This window comes from Chiloscyllium plagiosum, chromosome 27, assembly GCF_004010195.1.
Source record: "Chiloscyllium plagiosum isolate BGI_BamShark_2017 chromosome 27, ASM401019v2, whole genome shotgun sequence".
Classification (NCBI taxonomy): domain Eukaryota; kingdom Metazoa; phylum Chordata; class Chondrichthyes; order Orectolobiformes; family Hemiscylliidae; genus Chiloscyllium; species Chiloscyllium plagiosum.
Window position 1 is genome coordinate 33,521,753 of NC_057736.1, and position 13,825 is coordinate 33,535,577.

Genomic DNA, 13,825 nt, shown 5'->3' on the forward strand with positions numbered 1-13,825 from the left:
TAAAAGAATGAGGGGGGAATCTACTTGAAGCACACAGAATACTGAATGGCCTAGACAGAGTAATTGTTGGAAACATGTTTCCATTGGTAGGAGAGACTAGGACCTGAGGGGACAGCCTGAAAGTAAAGGGAAGACCTTTTAGAATGGAGATAAGGAGAAACTTCTTCAGCCAGAGAATGGTGAATATATGGAATTAATTGCCACAGAAGGCTGTGGAGGCCAAGTCATTGAGTGTATTTAAGACTGAGATGAAAAGTTTGAGTATCAAGGGAACAAGGGTTACGTCAAAAAAACAGGAAAAAGATGTTGATGTTGAGAAACTTATCAACCATGATTGAATGTTGGAACAGACTTGATGGGCTGAATGGTCTAATTTCTGCCCCTATGCCTTATGGTGTGAACAATAGTGATGTAGATGTGACAATGGTTTATTTGAAGCAACAGCACTGTAGTAAACTCTAACTCAAAGCACCTTTTTGTTGTGTGTAGAGTACTTGATTATTATTTTAAGGTCATGATGAATAGTTAATTCTGACATCAAATGTTCACAAAGGATCCTCAGATGTGTGTGTTAAGAATGCCTTTCACCATTTTAACTTTTAACTCGATTTACATGCTTGGCTCTATTACGGCGATAAGCATTTGACTACCTGAAACCCCATTGACATTTTCTGGGGCATGCTCAAATTGCAAGGGATCTTACTCTCATCTTCTCTAGGAAAGATGATAGATTTTATTTTTCAAAGAAAACTATCATTTAATATCTTGGAAAACAATTTAATCAAACCAATGGGAAACAAATGTTTATATTATCTAAAATACATTAGGTAGAGTGGATATAAGAGAGTGATGAAACCAGTCCGACAGTAAAGCATGATGGGCAGTCTGTCATACAAAACAGATTTTCAGAGGAGTAATGATTGCAGAGCCACTGAAAAATGCTGGGTAGAATTTCCACCACATTGTAGGCAGTCCTGGTTTTTGCTAGGGCTGTACAAAATGTACAGGTATTGCGCCTACAGCCTGCACTCTCAACCTAGCTAATTCCATTTTTGAGAGGGTAAGGATAGGTTGCATCCAGCTCCCTGTGATGTTCATAGAGTCAAGCTTGCATACAGACATAAGAACAAGAGTAGGCTGCTCTGTCCTTTGAGTCTACTCCACAATTCAATAAGATTATGGCTGATCTGATTTTAAATCTATATCCCTGACTATTTTTCATGTCCATGGTTGTCAAGAATCTATCTATCTATCTATCTATCTCTCCCTTAAAAAAAAATTGGAAGATTCTTCATCCATTACATTTTGAAGGAGGGAATTCCAAAGACTCATAACTGTAGAGAAGAAAAAACATGTTTCTGACTCCAGTTTAAAATAAGGGGTACAAATTTAAGGCGATAACCTCTTGTTCGAGACTCTCCCAAAAAGAAACATCCTTTCAACATCCACCTGGTTAAATCCATACATAATCTTAAATATTTTAATTAAATCACCTATGACTTTTCTAAACCCCAGATCATGGAGTACGATCTCTCAGAGGATTTGTGAACTAAAATCTTATTTTGAGAATGTTTTGAAAGCCAGGTTTGAAAGGTATTACCCATGATCCCATATCCCTTCCGTGTAAACTCATGCCCCCGACTACTCTCATTCCTCGAATTCTTCACACTGATTCTCTTCCCCTCCATGTCCGTTCCTCCAGAATGCCCTGTGTACATAACCAACGAACTATATAAATAATACTGGCAAATGTGAAACTGCAGAGCAAGAAAAAAAAACACCCATTGGAAATGTTCTTTGAAAAATAAAACTGTCAGACAGGCCATTAAAGTATCAATAATGGAGGCTCCAAACACTTGGCATCTCTTAATGTCATTCCAATAAATATTGAGTCACTGACATGACAGAACACAGAAACATATTGTAGCCACTTAATGGTTGCCAATCAAGTAAATCAACATTTCACTTCAGCTGTCAAAACAGAATCCTCTTCTGGGCTCATAGCCAAGCTCCAAACTTTTAAAATGTGAGTTGGCAATCAACAAAGAAATACTGTTCACAAGGGTTTGTAACTCTCCCAATACAAAGAGAACTGACAGAGAACATGGCTGATACCAGCTTCTCAACAGCAACAAGAGATGAGGCAATTAATGCTGGCCTTGTCAGTGGTACCAAATCCCAGGAACATCTAAATCGCCATGTAATAGCCACCAATTTTGTAACAGTGTCACATTAGAGATGTTCCTAATGTGAACAACACGAATGGATTGTGCTGGAATCAAAAAGATCATACCTTGTATGTTCCTTTTCTATGGTTGTTTCACCAGTGCCAATAATTATTTTCTTTAATTCACATTTAAGTGCGATGCTATAAGCTTTACAGATGTTATGTTGAAAGCACAACATCATAACAAGTCTGACTTATCAACAGAAATGTTCAAAGCTATCTGTGATCATCAATACCACATCCTATATTTCAGCTGCAATACTGCTTATAACCTGTGTACTGCCCATTCTGATTGTGTTGCACAGCATTCCCGTCTAATCCTTGCATGCCTGTGCTCTTTACAACTGGAGCAGAGAAAGAAGGGATGAGATGGACTATGAAGAGCTGGGGCAGGAGCAGCAGCAGTTTTCTGAGAAAGAAGATGAGGACATTGGCCAGCAGGACATCACCATCAGCATAATAGAGTGGTGCAGCATCAGGTGCTGCAAACCAAAAGGACTTAATTCACACCCACTTCTTATAGATGAGAGCTGCATAAAGTCATCTTTCACTGCCTGCAAATATATTGCTGTTTGATAGGCTAGCAGTCCCTTTTCAGGTTTCCAGAAGCGAATGCAGTTTGTTTTGGCTCATTTCATCCTAGCATTTCCTGTTGCTCAAGAAAGAAATAACTTTTTCAACCATTTGAGGGTTTCCACCACAAAATGTTGCCATTTTGATCAATGACTAGGTGTTAAGCCACACTGGGCATTATGGAAAAGGTACTACTCCCACAATCTAACAAGGCGTGCTGCGAAGGAAGGGTAACTTCTTTTGTTTATGTTTTGTAGGTGGAAGTTCAATGACAGTAGACCAGACAGGTGATGATGTAACATGGCAATACATTTACAAATGTGCACTTCTATTTCCAATGAAGAGGGACTCACACTATGAATGCCCTAAGAAGCGCTATTTCATTCCCCCTCACTATGTGTACCATGAAGAGCTATTTGTAGCTGGCAGTACACAGCTAGGTTTTAAACATGGCAGTGAAGATGCCATAAGGTCCTAGCATTGGTGAGTGCTTCTGTCACTGATGAGCACACGAGTGTGAGGGAGCTTTAAATCACAAAAACTCTGCATCCAAATTCAGTGGCTAAGAGGGAGTCCAGCCTTTATTTAAGAGGATAAAAATAGGGAAGTCTTGCTAAAACTATACAAGGCAGCTAGTTAGACAACACCTAGAATTTGGTCAACAGTTTTGGTCCCTTTATCTAAGGAAGGGTAGATTGGACTTGGAGACAGTCCATAAAAGGTTCACTCAGATGATCCCAGATATGGATGGATTATTTTCTTATGAGAAGTGATTCATTACTTTGGGTGTGTACTTGTTTGACTTAAGAAGAATGAGAGGAATTCTTATTGAAATACAAAACATTCTTAGGGGGCTCAACAGGGGAGTTCAGGACAGATTGTTTCCCCTTTACTGAGAGACCAGGACCGTAGGGTGTAACCTCAGATTGCAGGGTCTCAGAAAAGAGATAGAAAGCAATTTCTTCTCTCACACGGTTGTGAAACTCTGAAATTATTTACCGCAGGGCTGTAGAGGTGAAGTCATTAAGTACATTTGAGACTGAGATAGACAGCTTTTTAATCAGACAGGGAATCAAGCGATAAGACTGAAATGTGGCGTTGAGGATTATCAGATCAGCCATGATCTCATTGAATGTTGCATTTGACTCAGTGGGGTGAATGGAGTATTTCTGCTGCTCTGTCTTATGGTCATATGGAGTAGTGCGTTGGGTGCATGGTGTTTACACAATGAGGTCAGCAGCAGGGAGCTGCTTGAGATAACTCCCTGGAGCTCACAAGAGAGAAACCCTTCCTGCCACTCTCCCAAACCGACTTCACAGATTTTAGTCCATGTCAGCCCTTAAGGTCTTTACTATTCTTTCCATGTACTGGTCACAATTATTCATTTCCATCAATGGATATTATGAAGCTCTACTGAGCTACGTATCATTGTACATCTCGTAGTAATTAAACATGACAAAGATACATTACAATTTTGAGAGAAAATACTTGATGTCACAATATACTTGTGTCCATGGGTGCGATTGGATTTTCTAAAATCATTATCGGCATGATGGGATATCATAGTGAAAAAGCAGTTGGGACAATTGAACTGCTGTTAATTGGTATGTACAAGCCGTTAACTGCTAAATTGGAGTTTAGAAATTCTGGTCAATAATCCTCTTTATCTTCAAGCATTTTCAATAATAATCATTGTAATGGTTTACAACCTTAATCCAAAACTAAGCTAAAGCAATCCTACAGAATCTCAAGCAGGAGAGATCTCCTTAGCAGAATAATAGTCTTAAAGTGGCCCTGTAGCCAAAGATGTCTGCAATTATCAAGTACTTGCTCCTTAGCTGAACCAATGCCTTAGCATTAAAACACCAAATGAAATGAAAATATTGTGAGAATTTTAAATTAAAATTTTAAGCTCAATGATTAAAAAAATCTTTATTTTTTTTTCTTTCAAATGGAAAATGTTTGACAGATAATAGTTTGGCTAACATCAGTGGAACATTCATTTAAGGTATCATTATGATGCAATATCGTTTGCATTACAAAAAGCAAATTAATCTTGAAGGAACTTATAAAGGACACTTTTCCACAGAAATTTGTTGACATAAACTTTGGTCAGAACCTTAATGGAAGATGGCATTACCAAGTGAAATTGAATGTGAACATAGATCGATTTCTCTTTCTCTTTCAGGCTTGCTATTTGCATTCCTCAAGATGAAAGATCTCATATTCGCATTACTCTACTGTACTTAGCAAAATTCATCCTTTCAGTCAGCCTCAGTTCCTTTCTCATCACATCAGAGACTTACAAAATAAGTAATAGAACACTAATAAAACATGCATAAGGCATTTGGAAACCATCTAACATATTGTTTGCAGAGTTTAGGGAGAAGAAATGTTTTTGCTATCACCCTGAATAAGCTAGTCTGAATAAGTCTTGCACAGAATGCATGAGATCTAGGTTATTACTTATTTTAAAAATACTCACTAAAAGGGCATATTGTTAGTATAACAAAACACAGGCAATATTCACATTGAATAGCCCAGTAGAAATGAACAAACAATAACCACAGATTACAAGCTATGCAAATAAAAAGTAAATGTAAAAGCAATGTTTGCAAATGAATCTATTTGCAAAGTATTCTATTTGTTGCAAAGTATGCCTACATAGCTCTTTGTTCTAATTTTTTTGGGAACTAAGAGGGCCTTTTGCCCTTGATTTAAGCAAAGGGTGGAAAGTTGCCCAAGCATTGATTAATTTCTTTCAAGTGTTCTAGCTCAACAGAAAAGCCTAAGACAGTGCAATGTTCAACCATGCAGCTTTTCAATTGTTGTCAATCATTGAAAATATGACTGTGCGCTCACTGCTGCAGCCACGGCCATGAAATTCAATGGGATGCTATTTCAATTAGAAACATGAATGATTGGAATAATGCAAGGCATTCAAGTTCCTTACGTGCAATCACCCAACATGGATTTCTGCTTGAAAAAAAAATTCAATATTTAAAAGTGATAACATTAACATGACATTAGTTCTTTCTTGCATTAAAGATTTCAAATCTAAAAATTCATCAAACCTTTCTGATGCTCAAAGGAAGTTCGAGTCTCTGGGAAGCAAACACAGACATTGCTGGAGAAACTGGGAAGGTCTGGCTGCATCTGTAGAGAGAAAGCAGAGTCAATGTTTCGGATCCAGTGATCAATTCTAATGAAGGGTCACCGGATCTGAAAAAGTGACACTGCTTTCATTTCATACATGTTGCCAGACCTGCTGAGATTCTCCAGCAATTCCTGTTTCTGTTTTAGATTTCCAGCATCCTCAGTTCCTTTAGAATCTTTAGCTAAGAGTATTTTGGGAACAATCTAAATTGAGGAGATACAATGATTCAGATAAATATCAAAAATTTAAAAACAATTATAGCATGCCAGTTAGTTGAAAGGTTGAGATCATGTCAAGTTGCAAAATTGCTTGTGAATCAAGCACTCTAAAACCTGAAACAAAATGCTCTGAATGATAATGACTCAGTTGTGTTTTTTGGCCAAATAAGGTAACTATTGACATTTTATGGGTGGCTTCATTCAGGTTTTGAACTTCAATTTCATTTTAATAATGACTGACTAACTCTTCTTTCATCTCCTTTAAATGACACTGACAGAAGTTTGACTTGACATGCCCATGTAGAAATGAATGCCATAAGAAGTGGTTCAATGCCCTTGTGCTAGTTCATATCATGGAGAATTGGATTCTATCACCTCCTAGGCAAGGCAGTAAATCAGGGCAATGTAAACGTCCACCTGCCTGTTTTAGGCCAAATGAATAGGCCTAACATCAGCTCCTGATTCAGAACAATTAATCTAAAATACACTGTACACAGAAATAGGCTAATAGAAACAGGGGAATGTCACATTGTTCTGGAAAGCAAATGTAACTTGAGAGATTTTTAAGCATTACACTGAACTAGAAGGTTTTATGGAAAATGTGAGCTGTATACAGGTAGCAAATTCAATAGTAGCTATGATGTGCCCCGACGTTGAATTTTACCCCTCTTGTGGTGGATCCATGCTGATTCACACATGGGCACTGCTTCAAACACCTAAGACATTGCTACCCTTTCTCACTTCCTCATGTAATGATTAACTCGTTGGTACTAGGCTAAGAGTGTTAAAGTTCCAGGCTTATCACTTCCCTCCTGTTGGTATGCAACATGGCTAACACTTCCTGTGATAGATGAGAATGAACAAGTCAGTCTAAGCAAGGCTTGGTAAACTTGTAAACAGCAGAGATCAATCATAATATATTTTTCCCTAAACTGTGCTCATTTCCTTTACCTCCTGAATAAAACTTTGTAAACCTTTGTAGTAGAGATCAGATATGGATTTGTGATTGCAATAATGGCAGAAATATTAACATTTTCTATGTCAAATCTGTATGTTTAACTTAACTGCTTCTTTCAATTTCCAGTCTTGAAAATTTGGTAGCCTCTTCCTTAATCAGTCACACAACTGAATTTAGACTTTTCCCAACTTTGAAGAGCCTCTTCAAGGTTCTAACCAAGCACTTTTGGTCTGGAACTTCCAGCCAAAACTCTTACACGTAAGTAGCCAACTTTTTTTTTCAGAGAAAACGGTTTCCCACATCCACCTTCCACCAGGACACATTGATCCTCCTACTTCTTGGATGCTGCCTGACCGGCTGTGCTTTTTCAGCACCACACTCTTCAACAGTGATCTCCAGCATCTGCAGTCCTCACTTTCTCTAATTCCATTCATGTAAAATTTATTTAAAAATATAATCACTATACCTTACTCTCTTGCTCACTGTGTGAAAATTATTAAATATGTTACTTCTGCTGTTTGATGACATCATTGTTGTTAGATGTGTGGAGATTCCCTTGATTTAGCACTAAATTCAATATAAGTAGCAACAATGAAATCAATGCCACAGAGATTTCGAGTTTCTTCTGAGCATTTGAGGTTAGTAGTAAACATCACTTTACTGCGAAGTGACACAATTCTGAATAAAAATCTGTAAAACTCTGGTAGAGTTTTGTTCCCTATAATAAAACATACAGCAGTAATAGACTCAATAACTCATCCCACTGTAAATAAGCTTGTGACCAAGACCATGAAACCTGGTGACACAGCGGTGTACTTTAAAATTTCACACATCAATAGCTTTTAATTTGTTCATGACTTCCACCTGTATATGGCATTGTTCAAACACTACAGCAAAACACAAATGCTGTGGTACTCATTCTAGACTTTCTTTTACCAAAATGCAAGCCACAGCTTTTCAGAATTAGATCTGCAATCATTTCCGGTTATGGTTGAATGTTAAAAGATTCACACGTTGGGTGGAATGTACCCTTTTTTTGACATGTAGGGGCAAGCCCCTTTTAGTTGGTGACTATTCCAATACCAAGACAACCCATACAATCATTAAGAGCTGACAGGCTGTGTGAACAAAGTTCCTGGAGAATCACAGGCCTGTACATGGCTCCCTGGGTCACCAGTAGTTACTGGTCAATCAGAAGCTAGGCTCTTTCAGAGCCACGGTACCTCTTAGGGTATACAGCAGTGGGAAGGTAGGTTCTTTTTTGACTTTTTGTGTGGGATGGTCTTGTGGGTGAGCAGTGTCAGGGACAGACCCTTCACAAAGATTATTTGCTGAGGGAGAGAGTGGAGATTGGGGTAGAAAGATGGTACAACAAATAACCATTATGAAAGGTAATGTCACTCAGGAAAACATAAACTTTCAGGTAGGACTAAACTCATCTGCAATCTTTAGAGTGTGTTTTCAACATGAACTCAGTGCACAATAGACAACCCACATTTGCATCAGATCACTTTATGAACAATATGTCCTTATATTTGCCATTTTGATGAATCGTTTGTCCCCGCTGAGCTCCAAAGGCTAACCCTCTCTCTTCCAGCAGTGACTTCTCTTGACAACAAACTGGGGCAATTAGAGGTGTCCCCACCACCCCCTCCCCAGAATGTCGCCCTGTGTGTCACAGCCAGGGAAGGAAGCACCTTTGTTAACTTGCTAGGGAGGTGATAAGTTCAGTTGACTGTCGGTGGTTCATTAAAGGCATTTAAGGGCATTAAACGACGTGAGGGCAACAGATCACCTTTGAACTTTTTTGATCACAACTTTATCAGTTAGGTGGTGAGAAGTGAGTGAGTAAGTGAATTTGTCCCCAGGGCCAACCTGCCCAATTGCTTCCCTGCTTCTCACCACCTCAATGGAGAAGCAATATCACATGCAAAAATCCACATTTCAGTGAAGTTAAATCTTGGTCAAGCTGTCAGGAACATTTTACAAGAAGATTGTCTCCATCTAAATATTTCAACCTGACAAATGTTCCTTTTCACTGATGTACTGCATCTAAAAGTCATGTTTCTACACTGCTACAAAATTCATGGCGTGAATAATACATTTACCTTTCTCCAGGAAGGCAACAGGTGGATACACATATACAAATAAGCCAATACAATATATCACTACTTAGAGTTATAGCAATGGCCATCTGTTTATATAGAGGAAGCAACCTTCAGAGGCGAATCCTTTTAAAATAAATTGATCACATTATACATAGTAATCTGTGTAGATACCAACTCCAAAGGAATTAAAGCACACAACCCACCAGCTTAACAACTAGTTTGCGTAATGAATGCACGTTTTTTTTTCCCATTCAGTCTTTATGCTGTCTATTAGATAGGTAGAAAGGTGTGAATTATGCAGGTAAACAAAGCCTCAGTATGCATGAAAGTCTGTGAAGGTTGCAATTAAGAATACAAGCACAGGTTTCAGAAGAAATTACAGGAATATAAATCTGTTCATTTTCATGTTGGAACAGACACTTTCCAAGAATTTATTACTGAGGGAAAGAGGGAATTTTGGGGTAGAAATACTGAATAACTGTCACAAAAGGAAGTATCACCCAGAAAAAGAAACCTTTCAGTGGTTGTAAAATCATATTCAGTTTTCCAAGTATCTTTTCCACATACAATCAATGCACAACAGACAGCCCATGGCAGCACCACATCACATTATGAGAAGTATATTCATATACTTGCCATATTGATGAATCTTCTGTCCCGCTGACCTCTAAGAAGTCATACCCATCTTCCAACTGAAAATCCGTGAAGACCAGTGCAATGGTATCACCAGGTTCAGCTAGAATAGTCCAAGTGCAGTCCGCATTATTCTCATAAACTGATGGAAAATTGGGGCTCGAGATATCTCCACTCTGTCCACGCAATGTCCCTCCACAGCCATCATCCGCTGCAAAGCAATGATATGTTTTAGAAAAGGACTAGAAAGGAATAAAAACAAATTGTCTTCAAAATGAATATATTTTCACTAGTTTGCTGTGGTGTTTAATACAGAACAACCTCAGATATCCGAACATCAATTATCCGAACAAGATCTCAAGGTCCCAATGCTTGGGTAAACTGTGTTACTGAACATTTGATTATCTGAACAAAATACTCCCCGCCTGTGTCGTTCAGATAATCAAAGTTGCCCTGTACTGTGAATTTGTGGTGTGTAGCGTAAACTTTCTTAGTGAAGTAGCAAATTTTTTAAAAGTTTCAATTCCTATAATTCAGCAATTGAAAAATAATTAATCTGCCTTAATTCCATCCATCTAGGTCCCATTTTATAAAGTAACTGATAGAAAGGATTCAAGTATGTCCTTAATGACACTAAACCCTTGTGTCACAGCAAACTCTGGTGATTTACATTTATTCCATCAAAACGGATCAAATATGTTTAGAGACGCCTGAATTGAGTCTGGCTCATTGATTAGTACATTATTAACAAGCAGATCAATAGGTTATTCTGTTGAATTGCTGCTCAACACCACAGGTTAACAGCTAAAGGTGTGCAAATATCAGGTTTGGACTTCAAAATAGATGATGTACCAACATTGAGTCATGGATTACACAATTGTTGCAAAAGAAAAAGCTATTTCAGCAGCTTCAGTTTATTTGCATGGGTTGGTATCTCATAACTTTGAAAATAGCATTGTGTAACATGAAATTATGCTTGGGAAAAATACTCCATTCAATTAATTCTATCTGTATTCCAAAAAGTCATGAAAATTGCGTCACAAATAAGCAGCTTTTAAACTATTGGGAAAAAAATGTGTTAAATTTCACTCTTACGTGAAAAAATACTATTAAATTATAAACAATTAGGCAGTTTTTTTTCCTTTTTTTTATTTTACAAGAGTCCTCCAAATGTGGTATCTGTGTGGGAGCTTTTTGTTTAATTGGTCAGAAGCAACATTTTTACTACATTTCATCACTGCCTTTGTGTTTTCAAATTACAGTTCAAATGTTCAGTTCGGTTCAGCTGTAAATTTCTTCAGCGTAACATTGCCAAAGCCAAAGCTGGTTCCTTCTAGTCTGACAACAAAGAAACTCCTGAAACTCAACGTCTCTCTTTAACCACTGTCTCAGGCTAAGCGAGTCTGTCTGCAACACTGTTGTGCTATTTTGCACAGATTTCAGTTTCCGATTCCATCTCTTCACAATCAAAAGTACTTTGTGCCTGAGGTCACCCTTGTTTCCCTGAATGAACCCTGAGATTCCGACAGACTCTCAATGAGAAAAACAGCAATTGCAAACAATGTTATGAACTGTTCACATTTTCCACATAGCTAGTCTGCCCTGCTTATACCTCCATAACGTCTCTCTCAATGCTTGCTCAGCCTTTCTAGATCAAAATTCTTTTCTGTGCTTTGATCAGCTCTGGCTCTAACCATCTCATGTACCAACCAAACTGGATACTGCAATCCATACACTTAGGTGGGCGGCACGGTGGCACAGTGGTTAGCACTGCTGCCTCACAGCGCCTGAGACCCGGGTTCAATCTGTAAGCAATCTAATCTAACCTAATCTAGGTTGTTCAAGATGTTCCTGCTCCTATCCTCCACCTCAACTATCACTCCAATGACTTCCATTGCACTAATTCCTCATGGTTCAATTTCTCATCTGCGTACTTTGACTGAATATTAACCAGAAATTAATGAAGTGTTAATTTCAATGCGATTCATAAAAAGTTTCTCTCTCTGAACCCGAGTGAAATGTTTCATGCTATTTTCCAAAACACATTTCATTGGCTACACCCCATGTCTCCCTGGCAACCCACTATTCCTAGCTTCTCTTTTGCCAAAGGGAGAAGTGCTCGGCACTAGCAGGCGTTATGGCACTGGCATCATTTTAATCATTTCCTTCTCATGCATGACATGGGAGGCAACAAAAAGGGGACAGAGGTGGAATGACTGATGCTTCATTGCAAGTACATACACATATAGCAAATATATTGCTATTTAGGGACCAAGGTACACAGGTTATCCATCCTTAATGTCATCTCATCTTTGAACTCTGGCTGCTTCTTCTCCAATGCTCAGTGTAGCTGACCAACTTCTCACTGTTGTGTTTTGCAGCAATACATACTGGAAAGCCTTACAATAATTGAAAATCATCTCTTTTATTCAGCAACAGCGAAAGTGAAAAAAAAACAGAACAAACAAAAGTTGCATATGGTTCCGAGAACAGATGGGGACTTCATGCCTTTCAAGTGACACTGATTTACAGTCAATGAGTGATTGACAGCATCCAGCTCACCTCTACTAGAACCGACTGTCAGTTAATTCCTGTCCTGCTTATTCTGTCTAATGCTGCAGCATTCTATCATGCAGAAGGTAATATTCATCCTGCTCTGTATCCTCATCTTTCTAATCAAATCTCCTGTCACCCTCCTGGCTCTTCAGAATCCATCAATCTCCTTTTTACCTGTTCCAATTGTGCAGAGCAAAGCATGCTAGGATTATGTGGCACACTCTGTCTGGAATGTCCTGCAAGGCATCCCCAAACCAATCTAAAAAGCAGAGCATCATCTTCAGCAAGCCTATCGTCTGCTCCTCTCATGGCCCCTGTGAAAGAGTGGACTGTAATGTATCTTTGCTCAGCCTCATGTCAGGGGATGCGTATGGAGCACTCCCCAACATCTTGGCCACTGATGTCCAAGATGGAGGCCCAGAGGTGTAAACGGTGAGCTGGAGTTGTCCGATACTCATTCTGACTTTCACGCTGGAAATTGTTGACATCTATTTTCTATCTGGTGCAAGAAACAAAAGGGAAACTGCACATCAATAAGGGGACATAGATTTTTGGTGCTGACTTGTGAGATTATTGCTTCACCATTCAAACCCTGGTTGGAAAATCAGACTTTTTCTCTCACTGTCAAGAACTTCATCTCTGCCAATTTCGCTCTATTTTCCTAATGACTCTTCAAAGCCCAGATCAATCAGGAGTGACAGGGATTCCAATGTTAGTATCTCTTTATAGCCTCAAGTCACCTTATCGCTTAACATCCCTGGTCCTACAATCCTCTCTCTGCAACACTCCATTCACCCAGCTCTTGGTCAACAAACCTCAACTACTTCCCACCCCATCCTCCAACATTTCTGTTGCACCTTCAGTGAATGAGACTGGAATTTCAATCTGACTCCCCTCCACCAACACAGGACCCCTTTCTTTTTATTCTTTGAAACCCTCTTCTTTTAATAAATTTGAGATTATTTGTCCCCAGCTCTCCTTAGGTTCATATCTTGTGTGAAACATTTGGGATGTGAAAAGGCACCAATGATTGTTAGCCTTTTAATTAACTGTCATCGTTTTCCACTTAACAGATTTCTCTGTTTCACTATACGTGACAATATTTATTTTTGTAATGTCCAATGTATTTCTATGGTTGGCTACGTAAACGTCAGAGCCCAATGGTCCTATCCTACCTATCCTACTCCTTTCTTATTTTTGTACTTAGGAAACTAACCTTTTCTTGATGAATTCCAGACTACCATTAACATCATGGAACAGATAATAAAGACACATTTCACACTTTTCTGGCATTTTCCCCTCTATGTGTGTGTAAATATATATAATATACAATACATATACATGAAATTAAATGCTTTTAATACCAACCTTGACCTTAAAATTACCTGATGATCC

The 13,825-nt window shown here is 38.6% G+C and overlaps 1 protein-coding gene across 1 annotated transcript in view; it reads right to left on the minus strand.

The window, feature by feature from the left end:
• Positions 1–13,825, minus strand: part of csmd2 (CUB and Sushi multiple domains 2) — a 1,704,811-nt gene that overhangs the window by 967,380 nt on the left and 723,606 nt on the right. The window contains exon 5 of the mRNA XM_043717868.1: positions 9,878–10,085. Within this exon, the coding sequence (XP_043573803.1) occupies positions 9,878–10,085 (208 nt within the window). The remainder of the gene's footprint in view (positions 1–9,877; positions 10,086–13,825) is intronic.